Below are 26,917 nucleotides of genomic sequence, written 5' to 3'. Positions count from 1 at the left end.
GACAGACATGCCTCCTAACTCTGCAATATCTTTGGGAATGAAAGCAGCCATATGTTCAAGAAGTTAAGAGCATATCTGCTAGGAGACAACACACTAATCCTTCATGTGATGTTTGCTTGAGCTTCTTTCTGAAATTGTGAATAGCAAGGAGGACGCATAGGGAAAATAGATTCACATTTTTGTAAGTCCACACAAGGCTCTTGGGTCTCAAATACTTCTGTCTGCTCTTCTGCTTGCAAACAAAGCAATGGGCAGGTCTCTGTCCTCATCAGGCCATGGTGCCTCCAGTTTGCAAACACGGTATGTTTGTCTTTCCCTCTTTTTTCTTCAAGTTCAAAACAATCCAACATTGTCACCAAGCTGCAAGCTTGCCAACTCTCTTGCTGTGTTCAGCCTGATCTAAACACCCAAACTCTCACGTAGGCAGCAGTAATGACCTCCTTCTTCCACCTCAGAGATGAAAAAATGCCCCACCTCCACCCCCTTGTACAAACTCATCTGCTAGGAGATGACAATAAGGTCACCATAGTGCAACTGGAAACAGGCAGGAATGCTGAAAATTTGTGGCAATATCTGTTTTTTTGTCTAAAAATACACTCCAATTCTCATCAACCTCCTAATTTCAACTTGCAGACAGAAAGATGCCAGGCAGACAGTGCTCCCATTACTTATCTACAATGCCCACTTTCCCCCTAATCTCTGTCAGCACCTTGCTCTGACCTCCCTCTTCCTGCCATTAGGGACTATTAGGCTCCACATCCTCAGCTCAGAGGAACTGATGCCACAAAGGGCTGCTACAGAGCAAGGTTGATAGGTCATCCAAAGTCACCTTAACCATAGCCCCTCTGCAAGCTGAGGGTTGGGGAGGGAAGACAGCACTGCCTGGCCTCAGAAGACCTCCCAAGTCAGATCCAGGCACTATTCCTACCTGGAGCAGCCCAGGAGCCCAGCCAAACTAGTGTTTTTACTGCAACCTGTGAAACAAATCTCCTGTCTGGGAACCCCACATGGAACAGCAAGCAAGAGCAGAGCCTAGAAGCACCAGTGAGAGCAGCTGTGGCAGTGAAGTTACTCTCCAACTCCTGGGAGCGCTGCAGTGGCCCCAGCAGGAGCATGGAGCAGAGCCCTTGATCCTCAGAGCGGGGCACTGGCAGCGGGCCCATCACAGGTTCACATTAAATCAAGACCAGAGAACTGCCACACAGGAGAAAGAATATAAGTTTATTTTAAAAAATAATAATTTAGCTCAAACATAAACGGGATTGCAGAGTGTTGACTGAAGTAGGAAGAACAATATTTAGCCACAGAACTTAAAACAGACCAATTTTTCTCTCTTGTAGATGATACTTTCAGTGCCCTTCCTTGTCCACAGCTCTGCTTCAGTTCTCATCTGCACATAAAGGTATCCTGACTACTGGGGCTCTTAGTAACAAGGCAGAGGAGAAATGGTGTCTGCTGCATATGAAATGCTATTCCTACCTCCAGAGCCTCCATGATCCAAAAAGCCAGAAGAGCAACACCAGCATCTAAACCAATGTGCAATACAAAGGGAACAACTTGCACTCCTCCCTGGAAGTCTATCTACCCATACCCCATTCCCAGCATCCTGGCCAAGTGCTCCCACCCACGCCTGAATTCACCCCCCCGCCCACAGGTGCTGTACACAAAGGTGTAGACACAGGCCTTTGCAATACTCCTCCCTCCCCACTCTCTTCTCATCCAGACCTGTGGATCTTTCACCTCTCTCCGTGCCTGCATGCCATGCATTTCTTGGCACAGCAGCAGTTCATTTCACAGTGATGGGATATGCCCTAGAACACACCGGCCACTACTGCAGTTTTTTCTCATCTGTGAAGTGGCCTTTCATGCAATTGCCATTCTGATACACAGGGTTGGCCCCTTTCCTTCTGCACCACAGCACAGTTTTGTACAGAACAAATCCAATACCAGCCAGACACAGCAAGAGAAGAGCCAATATGTCCAGGCAGAAGTACTCATACAAGGAAAGGTCGTAGACAGCCGGGCGAAGGTAGGGTGCCCCATCGTGCCGAAGGATGTACTCCAGCCAATACACTGTCCTGTTGAGAGCGTGCATTGGTCTGTCCAGGTGCAGAGCTGAGATGTGCTGGGCTGCTTTTCTGTAGCTGCAAGGGAAGATGACAAGACATTTACCTTTCAACAGTAACTTCATACCTGAGAAGTGGCCTGAGACATCCATTGATGCTTTCAAGTCCCAAATAATACCTTGGGAGAGGGGCAAATTTCTTCCATTCTTCTTCTGAAAGCCATTCTGATGGCACTCGCCAGCTATGAAGGCACAAGCCAGAGTGTATTTTTCTTTGTGTTTTGTTAATAACACTGACAGTTTGGCTTGCAAGTACCTGTTCAATGAGCTCGTGTGTATGGTACTTTCTGAGGGGAGTTTGCACCCTAAGACCTCACCCAGCATCAAGCAAAAGTTATATACTTGATGAGTGGCCAAACCCCTCTGGGTACCAAATTGTAACACCTCTTAATAGGTAAGAAATACAAAATATTTTCAAAATCAAGCTCTCAGAGAGCATTTCAAAAATCAGCAGTTGCACATGTCCCATTTGAAAACAGAAACCCTGTGTCACTTTTCTGTTCCTGCTTCAGTTCTAGGAAAAACCAGAGTATATGACTGACAGAAGGAGCAGATGGAGCACTACCTGCAGCTCCCTTTCTGTTTCTACAGAAAGTTTTTTGGACAAGTTCACAAAGGCCTTGATGGGAAGCTGTGATCTCACTCTCCCTGATGACAGACTGGCATTAAGAGAAGAGATCTGTTCCTCAGTAGCTCAGAAAACTTTCTAAGAACATTACAGTCAATCAGACAGGACTAGATCACGCAAGTGCTGGAGTATCTCCTCCTGTGCTGCATCTAAGGATTTTGAGGCACTGATACATCTGGTCAGCTGAGCAATGCTTGCAACTGTGCTTGGTACAGAAGCCACCACAGGCGGTGTAGGGGTCAACACAAAGATACACTGGTCCCTACACACTGTCTGCACCAAGGAAGAGCTTGATGCTTCCAGATGCCTCACCTGGGGTCAGAGATGACGGTGATGACAGCCTGGTAAAGCTCCTCTTCTTTTACTCTGCTCCAGTCCATGAGGATACCCATACCCTTTGCCTGCACTCTGGTCATGATGTCAAACTGGTCCCCATAGAAAGGAAACCCCACCACTGGTACACCATGATAAATTGCCTCAAATACACCATTCATTCCACAGTGGCTGACAAAAGCTTTCACATTGGGATGGCCTGCAGGTAAAGAAAGAGTAGCAAGTCAATGTCTTCCATGTTGCAACAGGGCTACCAGGGGTCCCTTAACCCACAATGTTGATGTATGTTTAGGGAAAAACAGGCATGCTAAGCAGAGAGGATGCTAAGCAGAGAGGATTCCTTTGGGAATACATCTGGCTTTTTGCAGCCCAGAATTGCTGAGTAGAGCCTGGAGGAGAAGGGAGACAGGAGCCAAGCAGCTTCAAGCAGGTGTTGGGTGAGGATCATGTTTTGCACAGATCAGACACACAAGAAGCAACAGACTTGGATCCACACAGGTGCTGCTATCCTTATGTGCTTTTGCTGTGGTTTGGGCTAAACTCCAGGGGTGTTGCTAGTGGCACACACATACACAGAACCCAGCCTTACCTAGCAGGTCATTCTGGGGCAGCCACCCCATCATCAGCGTATTCTCACCCAGGTTTCTTGGCTTCTGACCAAAATATCTGTGGGAGGAGACAGAGGAAGGGAAAAAAGAAGATAAACAGAGAACAAGAGTAAATTCAATCAGATCAAGAAACAGAAAGCAGATTCTGTAATTTGAAATGAATCCCCCCTCAACATTGGTTTTCATCCAACTCAAGTGAAAATGAATCCCATTCCCTCTTCACCTCCACACCACCCTTTGCGGGAGGCGAGCAAATGCACCAGCCATCTTCTCCACCAAATCACTTGGAAGAGCTCGGATCCCGATGCCAAAGGAGACAACAACGACACCCGCCTCTGCTGCTTCCACCCAGAGACGCAGACCCTGTGGGCAAAACACACACAGCTGCCTTGAAGTATTCTTGCAGAAAGGCCCTTCCCACTCCTGCCTCTAACAGAGGCAGTAGAAAGCTGTCCACAGAGAAGATGAAGCCAAATCCACCCAGAGCACAAAGCTACACGGTTTTCACCAAGCAATGAACTCTAAAACCACTGTGATTTTTCACCCAGCCAGGCAGAAATTACTTGAGCACCTCCTGGTCTTGGGAGTTTGCAGGGAGGTGACCAAAACCTGCATTTCATAGCATTATCTCCACTGGAGGTAACACAATTAGTCTTTGACAAGAAAGTTTCTGGAAACAGAGGCATCACATAGGAATAGCTAGGGCAGAGAGGGAAATTGGAGGAAAAAAAGGGAGGCTATTTTCCCATTACCACTAAGACAGGAGGCCTGTCAGGGTCTCGATATGTAAGCTGATATAAGAGACAAAACATCACACAGTCAGGACCACCTTCTTCCTGGAAAGTTCCTACAAACTCTCCAATGTCAAAGGCTTCTGGACGTGGTAGAAAGTCTTGCCATCTTGACAGGAGACTTCTACCCATCCTTGACAGCTACTTGCAGACAGCAGATTTAGTTTTTGATCACTGGACAGAAAGGTAGCTACAGATCCAGTAAAACCCACAGTAATTCGTCCTTCATTTAGAGGCTACCTGTAATGCTACATAAACAGGTCTGTATCTAGAACAGAGTCTGTACTTTTTTTAACCAAAGCCAGAAGGTGGTATAGAGAAGAAATCAGCAACCATACCTACTGTGAAGCAAACATGGACTACTCCCTCTTATGCCAAGCTGGGCTGAGTCTATTTCTCATTATGTCCTGCTTCAAGTTTCCCATGTATCCCAGTCAGCAGCATTTTAGGGAAGTTTAATAAAAATCTATTTTTGAATAGATATACCTCCTAAAATAAATATGTAGGAGAATATGAATTTTAAAAAAATCTGTTATTAGAAGAGAAAACTAAAGTGATTAATTCAGAATATTAATTGTAGTCTAAAAGTTAGGGGATCAGAGTACAAAAGAGTTACAAAGCACATCTTAGTGTTACTCTCTGGGGATACTTCTCTTTTGTTGTATGCTTCAGAGACTCAAGCCTATCTTTTCAGAAATGCTTAGAGTGCACTAAAACAATCCAAGAATCAAGAAGTTTACAACAGAGATATTTTAGCTTCTCCATTCTTTTGAGTTTCACATCCTTTGAGCAGTACAACCACTAAAACTGCTACAGAAGAGAAAGTGCTGGTTTTCCTTTTCTAAATAAAAGTATAATGACTCCTAAACCAGATGACTATGTTATCCATTATATTTGGGCCATAACATTGATCTTTCAGAAACAGCACTGAAGTTGCTAGGGAAGCATGGTTGACCACCAAATGTTCTCACTTTCTCTCAAATACATTATCTATATTTAACTAATTCCTAAATAGAAACAGTCAAAATCATAGTGTTTCAAATAGGAGGGAATAAGCATTTAATCACATTTCAAATGGGATATTTGAATGTGACATTAAGGCACACCTAGACCTACAGAGGCTTTCTCGTCTGCTGGCATCCCATGATGTGGACACAGACATGCCTACCTGCTAGCATGACAGCCACCACCTACTTCAGGGCTCCAGACTTATCTCCATCATTCTTTCCTTAGGTGCCCTGGGATTTGTTCTGGAAGTTGTGAAGAACATGAGTAATGCCCTAGCAAACAACTCCCTTCTTTATAAGGCAGGTGTGTACATGGCCAGGTTGGACCAAGCCAGAGTTTTGCAAGAGCTGTGAGGTAGCCACCCTCTGACACAGCTTTCGGAGCACCCTATGTGCGTTTCATTACCTGCAGGCCGTGCCACATGGGCAAGGCTCTTGTGCAGTCAGACACATCTGGAGAGCTTCTTTTTAAGGCACCTGATCTCACTTCTTTTTTAACTGAAAAATATTGGTATCCACAGCATCAATGAAGTTGCCATCAGAGATCTTGACAGGCCTCTAATAATTTGAAAGTTGAAATCTTATCTCCATTTCAGACCCTTAGTCAGGACACCAGGACATCTTGACTGCCCAAGTTTTATTATCCAGGTTTATTTCCCCTCAATGCTTGTAAAAGTGGTAAGACAAGTCCTACTCTGTTCCAATACTGTCTTCAGCCAGAGGCTTTAGGAGCTTGTTCCTCTGAATTTATTCTTGGGATTAGTGAGGCATAGGCTGGAGAAAGCCTTGAGAGGAGTTTCAGGACTGAACCCTGGGAAAAAGGGGTTTATATGCTTGGGATTCTGCACTGAAATTAATGAAGGAACAAGAATAGCTCTCCCCTGTGGTTTCTTAAGACTACAAGCTCAAGGGCAGAAATGCTCTGTTAGAAATAGGGTGAAGGAGGAAATTCTGGATTAACACATCAGTGATGAAACAAGGAAGATTAATTGTTCCTCCCATTCCCACTTTAACACAGGAGCAAACAAACTATTCATTCTCAAATCCCAGGGGCAGCACCTCCATCTTAGAAACTCCACACACCATTTTACATGGACAGTGAGGCCAAATCCCGCTTCAGAGGGGCCCACTTAATTCTACATCCTTCCTGCAGCCTGACAACCTTCAGTGTTCCCTGCCTTGCCGATGCACCCACAAGCACCAAAACACAGCAGCTTTCAAGACACTTGGGGCTTCAGAACTTTTACAAGGTTCTTCCAGAGAAGATCTGTATTAAGTAGCTTCCCCAGTTGATGTGCAATCATAGATCAAAGCTTTTTTGCACTTACCACTGGAAGGGGCTTTGCAGGCTCAGCAAGGATTCCCCCTGTGAAAACAACATGGGGGAGCGTTGGACGGGGAAAGTCCAACACCACATCATTACAGAGGAAGAAAAGACTGGTTCCATGAACAAGGTCCAACATGGATGTCTTGGGCTCCACACTGTGCTTCTCCATGAGACGTTCAAACTTGGGCAGGATGACCAGTTTTGTAGCCACACGAGTGATTATGTAGACTAGGAGATTCCAAGTCCTGCCAAAAAAGCCCATCCTGTCTGTCATCAGGGAGTTGAATTCAGGGACATAGGCAATGGGGGAGGTGGCACCAATCTCTGCTGGGAACCAGAAACCAGTGGAAATCACAGCATATTTGATGTGCAGGATGTGGGCCAGGATAAATCCACACATCTCATTGGGGTCCACCAAAAGCAGGTCAAAGTGCTCCCGCTGGAGTTTCTGCAGAAGGGTAGAATTTCCCAATACTAGGTCACAGTTTTCCAGGTACTTCTCCAAAAATGAAAACACCTCCAGGGAGGTCATCTTCCCTTGAAAGACACGTTTTATCTTCTCTTGCACCCAGGCATCTGCGCTCTCTGTGCTGAAGGTACCCCAGTACCTCTGCAGGCGGAAGCCGGGCAGGGAGGTTTCCACATCCCGACCTTCATGCAGTAGCAGCACAGGGTCATGGCCCCGGTCAGTCAGTGCCCCTGCCACCCGCATGAAGACTCGCAGGTGGCTGTCAAAGACTATGGTGGGCATGATCAGCACCTTGGCACAGTGGGATGGCTCCACTGTGAATGCAGTCACTAGGAAAAGAAGAGCAGCAGGTAGCACCTTCATCATCTTCATCACTGCAAGGAGACAAACACGCCATTAATGCAGTATCTCTGTCATGCACTCAGCAATAACAGTTGGGATTGTAGCTGCAAGCCAGGAATCGTGAGCTGGGAAAGGAGAGCAGTCTGGGGTCCTTCACTGGGGAACATCCATCCCCATTCCACTCTGCCTTGCCCTAAAGAAAAAAACCAAACCAGAAGAAAACCCACAAAAATATCCCAACAACCAAAGTCAGATATCTGACTTTCTCCAGATTTTCTGGAGTTTTCCAGAAAATCTCTTCTCTGTGCTCCTAAGGCTCAAAAACTAGCAGACTGACTGGCAGAGAGTTACTGAGGGTGAGTGGCTGGAGGAGCTAAGCTGGGTCACAGCACCAGCAGGGACACTTGCTGCTCAGTCCCTGTTTACCGCTATAGAACCAGCTCAGCTGGATTTTATTTTTATTTCTGTCCAGCCAGAACAGCTGGTTCTCTCTGAGGCCTTGATGTCTGTGCAAGCTCACAGGGAGGCCTGCAGAGCTTGGTGAAAATGCCAAGAGGTGTGCTCTGGCTTTGGCCCTCACATGGCTGGCAAGGTGCCTTGCTCAGCACAAACAAGACAGGAGCAAGTCCAGGTCACAGCAGGACCCACTGAGAAGAGCCACAATCCCAGAGAGCACAGCAACTGTCTGGATGGAGAGCTGCTCCAGTAAGGATCAGTCATGGGAGGCTCTAGGGAAAGGGCTGGGAAAGGAAAGTGGGTGCCAGAATACTCATCCACTAGAAGAAGGCAAACCCAGAAAGCAATCCCAGAGATGACATGCAACACCTGTGGCACACTGATGCCCCTTAGTCACACTCCTAAAGCCGTCATCCCCTCTTCAGTTTGGTGAAACACCCAAGATTTCTGTTGTGTAAGGGATGTTGCTACATCACTGGAAGCGAACGCGCCTCACCCACACCTAGCATTATTTTGGGACAAGAACTATGTGATAATTATTTGGGAATAGTCAGAAGCAGAGTAGTTTTCTGAGAACCCAGTTCAGACACGCTAGGAAGCAGCAGTGGGAAGAAGAAGAAGTTACAATGGGAACTAGAAGTGGATTATGGATGGCCCCCACACACTAAGGCCCAGTGGGCCTGCAGGGATGTGATAGAGTGGAATTTGGTACAAGATTTTCTGACAGCCCCTCTGATATGCTTGAACAATTAAGAGGTGGGAAAGAAAGTAAAGGACAGTATTCTGCTAAATACAGTGTTCAGACTGCCCTCAGCAGGCCTCTCTCTATCTAAACTAAGCACAGGAGGGTGAAGACATGGGAGAATAAAACTGCCCTATTCTTCCTCCAGTGCTTTCTTGTCCCATGTGGGGACAGGACATGGGAAAGAAACAGAGCAGCTGCTGGTTGGGATCCTCCCGTTTCAAAGGCAATTCCTGCTTGGACTCCCATCCTTCCCACCCAGGGTCAACTGTGTGGCTGTGCCTGCACAAGTGATAAGAAACATGAGAAAAGCTAACAGATACCAAGAGGGTAGTTGGACCCACAGAACAAGAGCTCCAGGAGAATGTAGACAAAGGTGATGGGCTGGAAATAAGAAAGCATAAGCTCTGCAAGGAAAGTAAGGATCTGCCCAGCATCCTGCCTCCCTAACAGCAGAAACAGGCTGGCCTGTGAAAAAGTGCTGGTCACAACAGAGCTACAGCCCACAAAGCTGGTCTGGTACTCAAGATTACTTGAAAAGCCCAAAGGGAATTTATCCTGCCCAGCACCAGAGAAGGTAAAGCATTTGGCTGTGACATTCACAGCTGATCCAGGAGCACATGCTGCTTCCAAGAAGCAGGGGAAGGATGCCAGCCATGTACTCTTGATCTCCAATGGGACGGCAGGGAGTTAAGGACAGAAGCAGACACAAGCTTGTCCTGGGGCACCTAGTGGGTCATACATGCACATAAGTATGCCAAGAAGAGTAGAAGAGGTTTTATATGTGGGGTAGGGTGTTTACTCAGTGGGCAACAAGGAAAAAGATGAAGAAATAGTCCAGGTAAAAGTTATAGTTATTTAAAGAAAAAAATTGTCACCTATCTTCAGCAAGGACTGTGTTCTGCCATGGATCTACATGCCAGACATTGCTGAGACCCTCAAGCCAAGACTCTCTGGGGACTAACAAAATCCAAATGACAAGTAAGGTGTCAATCTCAGCCCTCAGGTCAGGGGCAGATGCTGACTCAGTGAGACTTCCAAACTGCTCTTGGTGGTTTCATCTCTTCCAAAATCAGGAGCAATCCCTAAAGGTGCTGGCTCAGGAACCTCTTCTCCCTGCCCAAGCAATAAAGGAGGCTGTAAATCTTGCTAAGAGGTGAGAAGATGCCAGGCTGCAGGAAGAGACCTTTTTTCTTAATTCAGCTTAATACCACCAGAGATAATCTCTGCTCTGTCCATGCCCAGAAAGGTATCCTGGTCATAGCTTCAGCCCTAGAGCTGTGCTGGATTTTTAGTGCTATTGGGCTAAAAAAAAGGTGAACTACCAGCAAAACGGGCACAAGGGCTTGTTCAGCAGCTAGTCACTGTTGAAGTCTCAGGTTGATGGCAAAGGGGAAGGAAGTCCCAGACCTAGACAAGGGCTAAGTGGCCCCATTTAGGGAAGGCTCAAAATCCACCTGCTCACCTCGCTGGATTACCTCTTACTAACACTGAACAAAAAAGCTGCTCCATGAGCTCTGCAGCAGGATCCTACAGCCTGGGCAGCTGCTGTGGCCAATGCAGCACAGGCTCAGCCCAGTTATCAGGCTATGGAAGCTCAGCTACTGCAGACAGATCTACAGAAATCTTCAAACACCTGGGCATGGGAATGTGATTCTCTGGGTAGGTGCATGGCTTGTGCCTTGTCAGAGGTGCAAAATCCAGTAAATGACAAAAAGTAAATGACAGATCCTACACTAGGCCTGAGAGCAGAGTAGACAGAACCATCCTCTTGTTTGTGGTCTGGAAGTCCTAGTGGCTACATCACATAAATACTGCAAAAATAACCCTGCCACTGCAAGGGGAAGGCTTATAAAGAGATAATAGACCCTTCCCTGTTTTCATGACAAGTGCTTGTCAGAGCCATGCCAGCTGGCTGATCTACACAGAGCAATGGACCTAACATCACCGTTAACACTGGCAGCCAGAGTAAGGGCTCAAGGGAGCCGTTGGAAAAGCCCACACCACAAATGTTTTAAGTTTCACCACTGCAGCATTAAGGGCAGAGCAGGCACCTAAGTGGGAGCAGGACCTGGGAAAGTGAGACTGTCACAGCAAGCAGCATCATCCCCCCTACCCTGCACAACTGTCCACCTGCAGCTGCTGGGAGATTGCTTTCAAAGCCACAGCAATGCATTGGTGCTGAAAAGTGAGGCAGCAGAAAGAGAGTAGAGAGGGCACAGTCCTCTGAAATGCCCCTGAGAAATCTCTTACTGGGCTGAAATTTGTCCCATGATTTTGCCCTGTTTAACATGTTTGACAGGGTATGGCTTTGGTATTGATAGAAAATTACACCAATCAGCTTAAGTGAAATAACTGAACAGCTACAGCTCCAATTTAATTCAGATGCCTTTTATTAGGCTGAAGTACTAAAACCTCTCACAGCAAGCAGTCTAGGCAAAGAACCCCACAAAGAAGGGGCTGTGAACAGGCTCAAATGCAAGGACTGCCATTTATATCTTTCCCTCACTTTTTTATATTACCTAGTTCCTGCCCAAGACCTGGAAGCTCTGCAATAACAAGTTCTTCTGGACAGCCTTTTTATCTCACTTACAACACGGTTGGAAGACAGAGCAGCTGATGTGAGACTGTGCCCCCTGTGAGTGGTCTGAGGTCTGCCGTGTGGAAGCAAGTCAGAACATTATTTGTAATCCCTGGATGAAAAAGAAAGGACAGCTTGGGGCCATTTCCAAATAGTCATGTGAGCCATAGACCTCAAAGTGAGAGCACATGACAGGGCAGAGCATTATTTGGACTTAAGAAGTTATATTTGTATGACACTCAAGTTAAATAAGTTCTTCAGACTTCAGAGAAAACTGGGAAGATACAGGTGCACCAAACCTGAGAGAAGCAGCCAAGAGGAATGGGGAGAAAAAGAATCTTCCCATTTACTGCCTTGTCATTTCAGCTTCTTTCTGCAGAGAAGCACCACATTTAAAGAAGAGTTATTAAACGCTCCAGAAGGTTGTGAAATCTTGTGTAGAAAGCTATGGGGACTGATAAAGTCTTGACAGACAAGTCTGATCACATTTGACAGAGTTACAAGAGTAGAGAAGCTAAGGATGAGTCTTATCTTCAATGAAACAATTGACGCCCTCACGTAAAAGAAACCCACAACCAAGCCAAAGAGCTTCTTGGCTCTCAGCACGCCAGAGGAATGAGATCTGGCTGAGCTGCCGTAAACAGAGGTTGAAGAGGGTTGCATAGGAAGAGGAGGCAGAACAGGAGATGGAAGATAGTCCTGAGATGTAATCTTCTAAAGGAAGACGTAGCAAGTTACACAAAAGTGCTCTGAACGTGTGTCCGTGTGCCAAGGCTCTAGTCCAGCGCGTTGAAGCAGATGCCGAACTCGCGCCCGTCAGCAGCCTCGCTGGAGCAAGGGCTGCACACACGCGTCCGGACAGAGCCGGGACCAGGCTGACAGCCGAGAATTCAGACCGAGTCCCCATCCCCGTCCGGGCAGAGCTCAGATGCCATCAGCCCAGCCCAGCCCTACAGCGCTCTCCCGGAGCGCAGCTGGCAGCCCCCGCCCGCGCATCCCACCGACCCCGGCACGCCGCAGGGCGGAAGGACCCTCCTTGCACGGCAGCGGGGCAGGACACGGCAGCCGGCAGCGGGGCAGCGCCGCCGCTGCGGAGCCGAGCAGCCCCGCGGGGGGACGCGCCGAGAAGCGCCGGCCGCAGCTCCTTGCGGACCGCCCGCCCCCGCCCTTTCGCCGCGGTGCCGGCACCCACCTGCAGCGAGTCCCGGCGGAGCGCGGCCCGAGTGAGAGGCGCGGCGGTGAGGGAAGTGGGAGGGAAGTGGGAGGGAAGAGAGGGAGGAAGGGAGGGATGCAGCCGCCACCCGCCCGCCTTCCCCTTTCAAGCCGACGGGCGCAGGTGGGGCCGGGCGGCGCAGCCCCGGCCCACGGGCCGCACCCCGGGCCGAGCCGAGCCGAGCCGAGCCCGGGGCTGTGGCACGAAGGCGGGGCGAGAGGGGACGCCACAGAGAGCCGCACCCGCTGCCCCGGCAGCTCGACAGCGCTGCAGCGGGACAGCGCTGCAGTTTGTGCCTCCGGACCGGCCAGTGCGTCTGATCGCTCTCAGAGCATCTCTCCGACCGCTGCTCGGGCACCCCCTGGGCCAGAACCCCCTTGAGAGGAGGGCAATCGGAACACAATAGTCAGGACAGCAAAAGGGAAAGGGCGGTGCACAAGGGAATCGGGATGTGAGGGACACTGCTCCAGCACACACCAGACGGGGATGTCCTGTTGGTCCAGTTCCAGCACTAATAACAGCTGTAACTGCACCACTGTTGCACAGGGAAACCAGGCCTCTACACCAGGACGGCAGTAGAGCAGAGATGTAGGCTAGGTATGTCTAGCAGCTGCAAAATCTTGTGAAATGACCAGTTTTTCCCAGGAGTGTCAAGCATGTCACTTTGAGAGTCTCACAAAGCATTTCCCACCCCAATGCTTGTTGCGCTTGCTCAGTCAGGTGCTGATCTCCAGCAAGGCTAATGACATTCTTTGCATCCTGTGCTGGAACTTCAGACAGCATTACATCTTCTCCTACAGCATCACATTCAAGGTGGAGGGCTGTGGCAAAGAGTGTTGGTTACAGAGCAACACAGAGCCCGATGCATGTGGTGCATCATCCCACCCTTTCCAGAGAACTACAGTGCAAGGGGTAAAATTGAGCACTACAGCATTCAAGATCTCCACAAGGCCATACCTATCAGCAAGTTTCTTTTCCTGGCACACACAGAGAAAGAAATCTAAGGGGACACAAAATAGTTAACTAGATTTATACAGGGTTTTTCAGTTATGCCAGTTCTTTTTCCTGTATGCTGGTGCTTATATGGCCAACTACCATACAGCTGATTTGGCAGCAATATTTGAGAAGATTTGAGAAGACCTGATGAGATGTTCTGATGGGAAGGGACTTGTGCAGCCTGAGTTTCTGATATAAGCCTCTAGCATCTTACCCAAATTTCTCAGTCACTCACGAGCCAGCTGCACAGGCCACCTGTCACTTCTGAAGGTCTGTTACATGTCCACAATCATTTAAGTAAGATGACAAGAAGTAGTTGTAGACAGATGTAGAGAGAGTGCTCTTACCCCCAAGCACTGGTTCTCTCCCTTTTCCCACCCACTATCCCATATCTTTACCAGATCCACTCAGACTACAAAGGCAGCAATCTTTATTTTCTGACAGATTAAATTCTCACATTTTATACTTTTTTAAAAACCTCAAAGCATAAAAGTATTTTAAACAGTTTCAAATGTAAGTTCCTGATAAACAGAAAAAAAGAGGGCAAATGACAAGAAAGATGATGTTCAAATACCCATGCAGAAAATACTCTTCCCACCTTCCTTTGGCCTCTAACCTTTACTTTCTTGTAATAACCATGGTCTCCTGGGCCCCTCTGCACTGTAGCTTTGAATCCAGGCCCCAGTGATTGTGCAACCTAGGGGGGCAGAGGGGGGGAAGTCCTGAAAAATGCTCACTGGAAAAAGTTGCCACTCATGTACATGGGGGTGGCTCATCAAGTCTCATCCCAACCCTCAATTAGGTGACACTGCTTTGCACACAAACACAGCTTCCTGTAACAAGGCTCTTCTCATTGGCACCCTTTTGGGAGTGAATGGAAACATGGAAATCAGGCCCTGCACTACCTCTCAGTGGCTGGCAGCTTCATCATGTGGGGTAAGCATATTTCACAGCCCACTACTCCATTTCCTAAACATGTACTACCACTATTCAACTCATACTGGCTGTGGGTTCAACCCACTGCCCCTCAAACTAGTTAACTTAACCCAGCTAACAGAGGGGGAATGTTTTCTACCAGATGCAAGCTGCACCAAAGTAAGGAAGCAGTCACAAAACGGAGTGAATGCAAGCCCACCCCTCAGTACACCATTATACTGTCAACTGCTAATGAAATCTCAGTTTAGGCTGCAAGTTTCTCATTCTTTGTGGCTGCCCAAACTGAACATACATTTGTAGCTCGTACTTCAAACCTTACAGCACCAGGGTTTGCCCTAGTGCTAGGGGGATACTTCTCAAGAAGGATTTAACAGATGGAAAACAGATCAAAGACCAAGTGATCTAACTCAGAAATTTAAGGCATTAATGATACATTCACCTTGACTCCTAACAAGCTCACACTGCTGGCAGGAAATGTAAGCTAGCACATTTTATGTTCAGACAGGAAAAGGAATAATGCCACACTGCAGCCAGAGCCTCTGAAACAGTAACACTGCTTATCTCTGCCTTTTGCTAAGAGGCCTTCACCTCATCAGTCTCCTTTTCCCTTCCCATCAAGTGAAACTTCACAACCCCCATGCAGTCAAGTTTCTGTACAACTTCACTCCCCAGCTACACTAATGGAAGCGTTACTACAAGTGCCACAGCAGTACTATACACCTTGGTCTTTCTGACAATAGCCCCCACCTTGCAACTGCAATCGATACTGTTACTCAACTACAAAACCATGTTTAGAGACTGCTTCTCCAAGTACTCTGGTTAGTGGCCTCCACAGGAGCGCAAGGAAGAGGAAAGTAGGTATTTATTGCAAGGTGAAACCACAAAAGAGAAAAGGAACCCTGTCACACTACAAGGGTAAACTTGAAATGTCAGGTGGGGTTGGGGAGCCAACAGCCAGAGTGCTCAAATCAGTTGTTGTTCTTATAGTAACTAGTCAGAGGCAAGTGACAACACTTGCCTTTTCACAAGTATGAGTGTTAAACTGGCTGAAAAAGAAATTGAAAGGTTAAAATACAGGACAATGATTTCTCTTTCTTCTACTAGATGGGCAGGAAACCAAAAGTAAAAATCTGCCAGCCTTTCAAAATAAGACTGTAAAAAATATAAGTCTTGGCGGTCACCCTAGTGGTGCCAATAACACCAGCTTAAGGATGGTTTCAAATTAGGAGACTAAAAATTAGAAATAAAAAGGGGAAACATCCAACCATTCTCCCACATCCCTACTCTGGAGCTGCCTGCCCCACCGGGGGCTAAGGGAGGAATCATTCCAGGCAGGCTTGACACCCATAATGTCCATATGCCCATCCAAGGTGTTCTGGTGAGCAGATGGTTTATGTAGTCCAACATTCTCAGTCACTTTCAAACTTGACGGAATTGACTTGGGTTGATATAGTGCCCCCACGGTAGCTGCCTCGCTTTTTCTTTGTTTTCTCATGACGGAAAGATTTGCCTTTAGTGTATTTCAGGATGTTGTTAGCTTTCTCACCCCAGTCACCAGCTGCTCCTTTCTGTGAGGGATGGAGAGGGGGGAAAAAGAAATTCAAGTCAGTACCCAAGAGAGTGAGGGCAATGCTTTGCACTTCCCCGTACCCAGCTAAGCCCAGCACATTGGCACAGAAGCTGATACTGCTCTCCCATGCGCCTCCTGGTGGAAGAAGGTCTCACCAAAACCACTCCCCAGAAGGACACCGAGACTGCTCTGCAGTCATGTACTTCCAGAGACCAACTGTTACCACTCTGGCACCACCTAGCCCTACCTTTGCTTCAAATGAGTTATCAGCCACACGGGCATCCACCTCAATCTCTTCTTCCCTTACGCGGCGGAATGGAGAGGATGGCTGTTGAAAAAGAAAATGAGGAACAGTAATCAAATACAAACACACAATGTTCCTTTAGTAACAACCTCCTTCCTTGCCCTGCAAATACAGAACCCTATTCACATCACCTCAATCTTTTAAGTGTTTCTCAGATTCATCATTCTTTCCCCACTTCAGATCAGGCAGCTCAGGAGTGCTCTTGTGCAGGTATATCCAATCAGCTTTCGCCAGAATAATATTATGTTACGTGCACTCCCTAGGGTTCTCCAGACAAGGTTAGAGTACTTAAGGAGACAGTAAAAATACAAGTAATCCTGTAGGCCCAACCACCCAGAAAAATCCCTACTTGTTCAGAAGGCAGAGATGCCTCTTCAGCCAGTTGCCACGGTCCACCCTCACTCACCCGTTTCACCTTGGGAACTGTGTGTGGTGTTTTGGCTTTGATCTTTGCTTTTTTACTGTGTGGTGTTTCTGGCTCCTGAACATCTTCCCTCTTCTGTTTCTTCCCGACTGTGCCTGTTAGATGTACAGCAGGAGAACTTTAAAGGCAGCGTTGGGAAACGCTGTTCCCCAAAAGCAAATCCAATGTTGACACAGGTGTGAGAACAGGTGCCTGCATTACTTCACCCAGAAAACAGACGGCTGTACCAGACACTAACAAATTCTGAGTCAGCAAGAACCTCCCCATCCTATCCTAACATAGGATAAAATTGATAAAATGTTATGCAATAGGGTAGCCCTATATGAATGATTCTGCATACTTGAGAGAGTTCTGTTAGCCAAAATTTGCCAGATTTTGGATTCATACCATATGCACTTGCACACATCACTAGTGCATCACTAGTTGTTTTCCTTCTGGAGGGTTAAAGATTGAGACTGTGCACTGGGGCATCAACTGCGGTGTCCCACTGCACACAGACAAGGCCCTCCAGCAGTCTGCTTTGCTGTCACTAAATCTTGTGCATGCACAGATGGCAAATGGCAACAACTACACAGACATGTACTTCACATTACCATAAATTTCACTGTCAGCAGCTATGCAATGCAGACAAAAAAGATCCCACCAAATTCAAAACTAGCCCTTCCCTCTTACTACTGCACCAAATGGCACAAATACACAGAGATCAGAATGAATATTGTTTTAGAAGGTCTTCCTTTCATGCTTAGCTCAGTAACACTGCCAGACAGACCCACTTCCCACACTGCTGGTAATACCTCCATTGACTTTTCCAGTCTCTTCTTCAGAGCTGCTTTCACTGCTACTACTGCTGCCACCAGCTGGCTTAGACTTCATGTTGTTTGCAGCTACTGCAGATGCTTTTGCTTTCTCTGTGGAGGCAGGGGCTTTAGAACCGTTCTGCACCCCCTTCACTGCCTTTTTGGGCTTCCCATCCTCATCACTGGAACTGTCTGATGAGCTGCTGCTACTACTAGAAGCAGCTGCCTTCTTCCCCACAGCTGCTTTTGCTGCCCCTGTAGATTTGGTGGCTGGTTTCCCTGCTGGCTTTTCTTCTTCACTGCTTGAGCTATCAGAGTCAGATGTGTCTGCTTTGGGAGCTGGAGTAGGTTTGGACAGTGGCTTAGCCACTTTGCCAGCTGGTTTAGCTGGAGGGCCTTTCTTCTTCTTCTCATCCTCAGAACTGCTGGAGCTGCTATCTGAATCAGAGCTACTTTGTGCTTTCTTTGTGGCAGCTGGTGACTTCTTTGCTGCAGGGGTTGCTACTTTAATTGTGGGCTTCACAGGAGCTGCCTTCTTGTCAGAACTATCAGAATCTAGAATGGAAAGAAAAAGAGCAATCAAGGCTAAGCCTCATTCCTTTAACACAAGACTAACATTCAGATTCAGTGTAGATACACTTCATCATCTGCTTGAAACAACATTGCAATGGGTATTCCTGTCCAACTGTACCCTCAGACCCTGCCCAGAAACAGAAAGGTCTGAACAAGAACATGCAGGTAGAAATTCTCCTTCTCTCCCACCCCAATACCTGAGCTGTCTGAGGAAGAACTGGAGTCTTTCTTTGCTTGTCCAGGCTTGACAACTACTTTTGCCGGTTTGGAAGTATTCTTTATCACAGGCTGTTTAGCAGGGAGCTTATTCCCTGCCTTCTTTTTATCATCTTCAGAGCTAGAATCTAAAATAACAAAGAAAAAACGTTCTTCAAGTGAATAGGCTTCATGTGCAAGTTACTTTAGTGGAAACATGTATGAAATTTATGGGTAAGTGAAAAGCAAAATGGCTTGTGGCTCAAGGCTGAGCCACTAGGTAACCGGCAAGCATCTGATGAACACTTGAACAGTCAAGGGACAGCATTCATTTTTCCACACATCTTCTTTGTTGGGAGAAAGTGGAAACAGTTTAAGTTGTTCACTAATGCATGCATAAGGAAGCAAATATTTGGAGAATATGTAGGGGAAGAGGTACTGAATAAGGAATTTTAATGATACTTTATTAAAAAGTATCACTAAACTTGTGGAGAAGAAACATTGAAAAAAGAATCTATGTGGTAAGGATCATAAAAGCCATATGAAAATTAGGAGATAAAGTTGACAAAGCATATAAAGTGAGGCAGCAACGGCACAGTATCTCATTTTAGCTAATTCTTCTATCAGATGAGATAGCAGCAGTTTGAAAATGGATACTCTTGAGTACAAATACACCTTTGTTTGTGCTACATGGATCTAGAATACTAAACCTGATCTATTCCAGTATTTCTGAATACTTTAGCAACAGCAATCAAAAACTTGACAATTTTGAGAGAAACGAGGTAAAAAAAACCAGAAAACACAGAGCTGCTGACACTCACTGGAGTGTCACACAACCTAGTGCTAGGGCTAGCTGTCTGCACACAGACTGGCAGCTGCTACCCAGTCTCTGCCATGCCACCAGAGATGCTGAGATATGCCACAGGAACACCTTGAACTCAGAGGGAAATTGTAGCACATAGGGAACTTATATGGGAAATACCAAACCTGAAACCTGGCTGACACGAGAGACAAAGTACACTGCTCCCATTTCTAGGGTCACTTCAGAAGAAGGGAGGCATCTTCTGAGACTAGTTTGAACTTCATATGGTGATTACATTTTTATTTCAGATACTTCTCCAAACACAATGGAATAACAAACCCCAAAAATCTTAAGACACAGATGGTCAAGAACAGTTTAACCATTAAATGTCTGTGAGAAAGCTGATTGACAATTCCCTGCCCTTTCCATCCAGCAATATGGAGACTTTTCTACACATGCCAATGGTCTTGTTTCATGGTCACACTCCCCCTTGAATAGCAGGCTGCTGGTTTTCAATTTCATATCTTGCTAGTCATGGAGACTCTGAAGCTTTTAAGCTCATACACTAAAACTCTTAGATTAATCACTATGGAGCAACTTGGCTAGTAAAAATATTAACACAAAAGAATCAGAACTTGATTTCTTGAATTACCTGAGTCACTGTCAGAACTGGATTCAGCCTTCTTGTTAGTCACAGCTTTCTTCTGGGGAGCAGGGATTGTTTTAGCTACTACTGCTTTGCCTGCAAAAGCGAGTTTAAAATTAATAGGCCACTTCCACACCAAACCTCTGTCCCAAGATCCAAACCTCAGAAGGAGTGAAAAAGCTCCTTCTCAGTACACCAGCCACTCAGCCAGCCTACTGGAAGCCATGCAAGAACTTGGCTTATTCCCACTAAACTAGATCCCAATGACTTTTCAAATCAGCATGTGCAAATGCAACCTGACCACAGTCCAGATACATAAGTTGTACACAGTATTGTTTGGAATGCCTCCAAATTAGTCAGAAGCTTCCAGAAGAGCAAATAGCAACATAGAGCAAAGACAAATGGCTTTTTCAAGGAAGCCAAGACCTTGCAAAAACCTTGTTGGCACAATGTAGTACTTCCCCTGCACCCTCTCCTTCTCACAACATACCTGCTTCTGCCTTTGAGGGCACCTGCTCTGCCTCATCACTACTGTCTGAAGAGTCACTGCTCTCAGCCTTTTTTGCAGGAGCTTTAGCAAGGCCCTTCTTTGCCTGTGTTCCTTGAGGAGGTGGTACAGCACTGTATGGACCTATGAAGAGAAACACAGTATTCAGATGCCTGCATGATAATGTGAGCAGCACGTGTTTGCTGTAGTTAGAATAAAGTACTTCTGCTATTCACTTCCATTTATTCCCCTTCTGTAGCTACAATCCAACACTAGCTTCTAATTTGAAGGATTATACCCAGCCCACTGCTACCTCCTTGTTTCTACTGAGTTTAACTCTCCTCTTGGGGTTCAGCTGATCCAACCATCTCTGCACTTTTAGAAGAACAGAAGCTTGTCAACAAACTTTTACAGAAAAAAAGTCAGATGTGTCAATTTTTCATTGTTTTCATTTACTGCCTTCTCAAATCCTCTGGTTAGAGAGTCAGACTGACCTTGGATGATTCACCCTCTACTCAGACCAGCTCTCTACTGGAAGCCTAAAGGCGTTATACCACACTGATCAGAAGCCCATTTAGCCCATCAGCTAGACTGCAACTGAATGACCCTGGATACTTCACAAAAAAACCCTATGTAGTATTTTTTACGCACCAGACTTTGGCTTTTGTTTTGCAGGTGGCTTTTCTTCATCTGAGCTGTCAGATGAGTCCTCACTGCTGGAACTTTTCTTGGTACGTTTGGTTTTCCCGGGACATGCTTGAGTGGCTGCAGGTTTTGGCAGAGGTGATTTCTTGGGAACAGCCTTATCAAAAGAAATATACATTAAAAAAGGAAATTTCAGAAGTCTTGTGGGGACAACTGGATCTTGTTTAATTCCATGCTTCACTTAAGAGTAAATTCTCAAGACAAAGCAAAGAAGATTAACAGAGATTCTCAAATGCAAATTTTAAGAAACACACAAGTATTATTTTTCTAGCTTCTCTGCTACTGTTATCTGCTCCATGAACCCCGAATGATGAGCTCCTCTGGACAAAAGAGCAGAGGACTGACTGAAATTTAGCAACTGCCACATGATTAAAAACAACTATGATAATTTTTGTGTTGCAGGAAGCATTTTTAAATGCTTCCTAGTGGAAAACTCAAAATAACAGCTAAACATGAAGGAGTCAGGCCAAAGCAACTTTATATAATGGAGACACAATATAGTTATGACACAACAATATGTTTTCCTCTAAAGGAAGGAGCAGAAAAAATAGCAAGGAGGTATTAGGGAAGAAAGCAGTACATGGAGAGATGCTAGAGCACATAATCCCAGCATATGAAGGAGAAGCAGGTGTTAAGAGTTATATTGAGCACAGCATCTGCATAGTCTGTGCCTGCAAGATAATACCCAGTGTTACTAGACTTCTACTCTGTTTATGAAGTTTTTCATAGTCTAACTCACCTTTTTTGGTGCAGCCTTTTCCTCATCAGAATCTTCACTGCTGCTGCTACTGCTTTCTGCTTTTCCATTGACAACTTTGGTGGCTGCCTGGGCAGGTTTACTTCCTTTTGAGAGAAGTAAAAAGGGACATTGCAAAACATGCTATGTAGATGAGGGATAATTACATTGAGCAGTGAGTATCTCAGAGAAAAAAGAACCACAGAAGCCTACAGAGCAGATTAAGTAGTACTGCTTTTGCAGTTGTACTGCAAAACTGTTGGCTCATCCTACTGCAACCTTAGAGAAAGTTTTCTGGAAACTGTGTCTTCTAGCTCTTGGGAAGTTCCAAAACTAAAGGCTTAGTAAAGATCTTCCCTGCTTTTTGAGGGGAAGACAATGGCAAATGCAAAACATAAACAGTTATTCAAACAATGTGGTGCTCAGGACCAGATGTTTAATTTGCATTCAGTTCTACACCTATGTCAGAAGAGACTAGACTGGAGTGGAATGGCAGCGAAAGCAGATTTTCAGACTGCTATGTCTGAAAATGTCTTTGCACGTAGGTGCAGCCCCCAGCACTCCTCCCCTGCTTTTTTGATTTTACACTTCACTCATGATACACAATAGCAGGTACCTGATTTAGGTGTTGCTGGTTTTGGTGGTTGCTTCTTTGGTGCTCCTTCATCCGAGCTGCTTGAGTCAGAACTGGAACTCTCTGCTTTCTTCTGAGGCTGGATTTTGGTTCCAGCTGGCTTCACAACAGGTTTTGCACCTTTCTAAACAACAGCAGGAAAAACCAATTAAGCTTTAAAGTCATAAAAAAAACCAAGGCTAAAAAGATGGACACATACACAGAATGTAGAAACAGTTGTCTTTCACAGAAGTTACCATTTAGATTTGAAAACACCACTCTGCTTAGTGGTCAGGGTCTGAAAATCCTGGGATAACAGTTTTGCTCTAGAAAACCTCCCAGAAATGCATCGGAAGCCTGCTTTGCACATCAGTCTTCAGTTTTGCCTCCTCAATATTGGGCAGCTCTGAGGCTGGCACTGTTCTCTTCCCTCTACAGACCACACTAGCTTGAAGACTGCAAATACTGACTGGGCAACTCTAGCTGGTCTCCTCTACAATGTGTATAATGTTATCACTCTTCCTCCCCTGACATCATTCTTCCTTGCCTCCACTTCAAGACCATGACTGCAGCAAGAAAAAGCAAAGAGAAGATTCTCTTTTTACATAAACATACACACATATATATATATAAAGATCAAACCTATAGACGACCCAAATCTTTCTTTGCAAAGGAAGTAAGCCCTGGCAGTCTTAGGATAAGAGCAAGGACCAGACTTGAATATGAAACAAAGTGGGTGCAGGAAAAAAATTACATTTTTCCCGAGGCCAGTCCAAATTGCACTACAGAAATGTCTTTTTGCTTTGTATCTGCAGCAGCATGGGCACTTCACAGTTCAGGACTAGTGAGCCCCATATCCCATGCAATTCTATTGGTTAAATTTGCTATTATTCATCACTGTCAAACACACATTAAAGCTGCTGGAAAGAAAAGCCAACCTTTGCTGGCTTCTTCTCCTCCTCTGAATCTGAATCATCACTGGAGTCCTCACTGCTGCTCTCTGCCGTCTTGGCTGCAGAAGCTGCTTTTGTTTTGGGCACAGCTGATGCTTTAGCTGCAAAGAAGGGACAGCATATATTGATGACAAGTTAATTGACAATTTTCACGTACCTACATCCTGCACTAGTGGGTATTAGGGCTAAAGGATATATTAAGGCCATTAAACTGTGACTGAAGTTCATGACACTGACTTTGTTTCTTGAGCAGTGTGTGGCAGACTGCTCCAAAATGGGCAAGCAAAAAGATAAAACCATTCTAGACTTTATCTTTGTCACACACAAATATAAGTGCAGATTTCTATCACCAAAAAGACAGCCCCCAAAGAAAGAGCACCCCTCAGACTGAGATAATATTAGCTGGGTCTGCACATCACCCAGCTTAAAGAAACCTGCTGAACAAGTACAAACAGGTGCTTGCAAAGAGAACCACTGCAATGTCGTGTAAAGGTTACAGACCCCCAACTTGCTTTGGCCAAATCCACTTCCTGGTTACTGATTGCTTTTCAGTAATATGGAGCAAAATAAAAAAATAGTTTTGTCTTACATTATATTTACAACTGTCCTTATCATATAAAAATCAGATGGAAGTTCAAATTCAGGATGGGTCAAATAATAGGATGGGTCAAACTGAAGACATATTTTCTTTCTGTGTCTCTCCCTCTCCTCATTTATTCTTTCCCTCCTGCAAATCTACTGCTACACACACACAACCTTGTGTACAGTGATCAATGAAAGATACAAGAACAGCTGCAGATAAAATGGAAAAATACAGCTCACCACACAGCAAAGTGGAGCACAGGGATGTATTTTTTGGTAGCACTAGTACACGAGCTCTAAAGAAAAAAGTGTAGCAACCTCAAACAAGCAGCAGGTGAGTACGGATGCCTGGCACTTCTCTGGAATGGCTAAAACCTTCCCTGGGACACAAACTGTTGTCCTAAATTTTAACAAGATACAGAGATCACCTTTTACTGAAATGAACCTATCTTCCATGTCATGGGTAAAAGACCTGCCAAAATGAGATCAGTCAATAAAAACCTAACGCCTGATAGCTGCTCAAAGATCTCAGAAGAGCTACTGAAGTTGAGCTCTAAACGCACGTGAGAGGCCAATACCAAACACAGCCCCGGTCTGCTCTACAGCTGCTCACAAACCTACCAGGCTTCTTGGCCGGGGGTTTCTCATCCTCCTCGCTGGAGCTGTCACTGCTGGTGGCCGACGGCTTCCTCTTGGCCTGGGCGCCGTTCGGGACCAGCTTTCTCTTCTTGGCCGCCGGAGACCTGCGGGAGAAGGGCTGAGCGAGGCCCTGCGGGGCGCAGGCCGGGCGGAGGGGCACTCGCACCGCGAGGGGACTTACCGCAGCCAGTAGGTGAAGATGTCCAGCAGGGAGGCCGCGTTCGGGTCCTGCTCCTTCTAAAGCGAGAGAGGCCGCGTCAGCCAGGGTCACTCAGCCGGTCACTGAGCCCCCGCCCGTCCCGTCCCGTCCCGTCCCGCTCCGCCCCGCTCCCCGCTCACCGCCGCCGCCTCCCTGGCGAAGGCGCGCGCGGCGCCCTGGCAGCCGCTCTCGCGCAGGAACGAGAGCACGAGGGGGAACAGGTCGCTGGGCACCGCGCGCCGCTCCGCCATGATGCCCACGCCGACACGTGCCGCGCGCGCACGCGCTAACGCTTGCGTGCGTGCCTGCGTGCGTGCGTGCCTGCGTGCGTGCCTGCGCGCCTGCGCGCGCGCCGCCGCGGCCCCGCCCCTGCCGCTACCAAGTGGCCCGCGCGGTCTCCCTTCGGGGCGCGGTGGCGGCGCGGGCAGTTACGCTCCCGTCCTGAGGGGACGGGCAAGGAGCTCCTCGGTGTGGGTGCTTGCGCCAAGGCAACGCGCAGTGCCAAAGGGCTGCATGTGGTGTAAAGGCAGTAGGGGGGGCTGGGAACCTGGCAGTGCCCGCTCCGCTCTGGGAGCGGGAAGACTTAAACTTAAGTCCGCTTAAGCCTCAGCTGCTTACTCCTACTTGTAATGCGTTTTAAATCACCGAAAGGAGAATGCTGGAGGAAGACTGGAGAGCAGGAGTTGGGTTTCTCTAGGGAGGAGAAGCAGCCGGGAGCTGCGAGCTGCGGCAGAGCCCTCAGCAGCACGGCCCGGCCCGGCCCGGCCCGGCCCGGCTGGAGCGCGGCAGGTAGAGCTCGGCGCCGCTAGCGGCGTTCGCCGGTATTCAGGAAAATGGGCTGTGAAGCAGCTGAACCCAAAGAGGAACGTACTGAATGCTCCTACTAAATCTGTACAGGAGCAAAAGGAGTTGGTAAAAGTAACACCATGATCATAAAGTGGCAGCCTGTAAGAGACAGAAAAGGAGTTTGAGACAAGGATGTCTAGAATATAGGCTTGAAGGGCTTCAAGGCGGGAGATAGTGTGTGAAACAGGTGTAGTTCAAGTAAGTGCTGAAGACCCGGACCTGACCTGAAAAGGAGCTTCTGGACCTATGGAAAAGTGTGGGTGTGGAAACCCCAGATGAGGCTGAGCAGGACAAGCTTAGTGTGTTAGTGTACTCATAACCCCGGTGAGATTTCATTCACCTATTGTATATTCTTGTGGCTTTAGTTACTTTTCCAGGGAAATATTTTTCCTGTAACAGTGCAGGTTTGCTCTGCTGGATGTAGTGCTCTATTCCTGCCCTTGTGATGGGTGGAGCTTTTCTTGATCTTCTTCAACAGATTGTACTATAAAGCTTGCTGAGGGCCAAGGAAGAAGAGTTCTCTGCTTAAAGTCTAGGGTCAAAACTGCAGTGGTAGGTAGGCAGTGTTTTGCTTTTTACATTTCCCGTACCTAGCCCTCTGCACTTAACTATTTCCAAATATTGCTGTTCTGTGCTGTGTGGGTTTTGTGCCTCCATGCCTAATGAAGACACACAATTGGGTGTGCTCTGCTCTCAGCAAAGCATGCCTGTTGCTGGTGCTTCTTGAAGGCTCCATGTTTGCACTCATGGGCAAGTAGAAGTCAGCTCTTGTGGTATTTTGTACTGTAAGATTCTGTCATTTTGTACAGGTGCTGTAGCCTGTGTAGCAGAAAAAGGGTGTTCAGCTGAGGCTTGGTTAGATATGTTTATTTGTTTTTGAGATGCCCTGCCCCTTTTATGTATGGAATAACATGGGGCTGTGTTGCAGAAAAGAAACATTTTGCAGGAACTAATATTTCTTCGTTTTTGTAGTTTCCCTCTATAGTAACCTGTAGCTGCAAGCTTCATCTGTAAAGCTCAGCAAACTTTTGTGCTTTTGCCTACTTTGGAGAGGAAAAGATGCAGCTTTTGCTGGTAAACTGTGGTTACTTTAAGCCCCACTGTGTGAAGTAACTGCTGAGAAGAGCCAGGGAAATTACTGTGTTTGCTTCACTGGCTCACTTTGCTTCTCCTCTGGTTAATAAGTATCTCTCTCTCCTGCCTGGCCTTCGCCAGTTAGGTCTGTCCCCTGTGCTGTGTGGCAGCTTCTCTTCAAAGGTGTGTGGCTCTCTGGGTGTGTTCCTCTGTGTTGT

At 46.7% G+C, this 26,917-nt stretch overlaps 2 protein-coding genes across 2 annotated transcripts; both read right to left on the bottom strand.

The window, feature by feature from the left end:
- Positions 1-1,200: 1,200 nt before the first annotated feature.
- On the bottom strand, positions 1,201-12,754 carry LOC132329867 (2-hydroxyacylsphingosine 1-beta-galactosyltransferase-like). The gene is made up of 6 exons (XM_059851444.1): positions 12,602-12,754; positions 6,821-7,662; positions 3,918-4,057; positions 3,676-3,752; positions 3,066-3,285; positions 1,201-2,144 (listed from the first exon to the last, which is right to left on the bottom strand). Exons 2-6 carry the CDS (start codon positions 7,658-7,660, stop codon positions 1,829-1,831), a joined length of 1,593 nt encoding a protein of 530 aa, XP_059707427.1. The 5' UTR covers positions 7,661-7,662; positions 12,602-12,754; the 3' UTR covers positions 1,201-1,828.
- A 1,277-nt stretch (positions 12,755-14,031) lies between these two features.
- On the bottom strand, positions 14,032-25,074 carry NOLC1 (nucleolar and coiled-body phosphoprotein 1). The gene is made up of 14 exons (XM_059851454.1): positions 24,920-25,074; positions 24,762-24,817; positions 24,563-24,684; positions 23,345-23,460; positions 22,410-22,551; positions 21,797-21,900; positions 21,004-21,154; positions 20,356-20,496; positions 19,872-19,961; positions 18,420-18,566; positions 17,647-18,204; positions 16,835-16,947; positions 16,372-16,452; positions 14,032-16,122 (listed from the first exon to the last, which is right to left on the bottom strand). The coding sequence occupies exons 1-14, from the start codon at positions 25,028-25,030 to the stop codon at positions 15,964-15,966; spliced, it is 2,091 nt and encodes a 696-aa protein (XP_059707437.1). The 5' UTR covers positions 25,031-25,074; the 3' UTR covers positions 14,032-15,963.
- Between the last annotated feature and the right edge of the window lie 1,843 nt (positions 25,075-26,917).

Source organism: Haemorhous mexicanus, chromosome 7, assembly GCF_027477595.1.
Source record: "Haemorhous mexicanus isolate bHaeMex1 chromosome 7, bHaeMex1.pri, whole genome shotgun sequence".
NCBI classification, from domain to species: Eukaryota; Metazoa; Chordata; class Aves; order Passeriformes; family Fringillidae; genus Haemorhous; species Haemorhous mexicanus.
Note: the sequence above shows the minus strand (reverse complement) of the source record. Positions and strands in the feature narration are given on the sequence as shown.

Coding starts and splice junctions, on each gene's coding strand:
- NOLC1 (XM_059851454.1), bottom strand. CDS start 25,030: ATGGCGGAGCGGCGCGCGGTGCCCAGCGACCTGTTCCCCCTCGTGCTC. Junction 18,567..19,871: donor CAGTTCTGACAGTGACTCAG/GTAATTCAAGAA, acceptor TTGTTATTTTAG/ATTCTAGCTCTGAAGATGAT. Junction 18,205..18,419: donor TTCTTCCTCAGACAGCTCAG/GTATTGGGGTGG, acceptor TTTCCATTCTAG/ATTCTGATAGTTCTGACAAG.
- LOC132329867 (XM_059851444.1), bottom strand. CDS start 7,660: ATGAAGATGATGAAGGTGCTACCTGCTGCTCTTCTTTTCCTAGTGACT. Junction 4,058..6,820: donor CTGCAAAGCCCCTTCCAGTG/GTAAGTGCAAAA, acceptor TTTTGCCCACAG/GGTCTGCGTCTCTGGGTGGA. Junction 3,286..3,675: donor GCCCCAGAATGACCTGCTAG/GTAAGGCTGGGT, acceptor CTTTACCTGCAG/GCCATCCCAATGTGAAAGCT.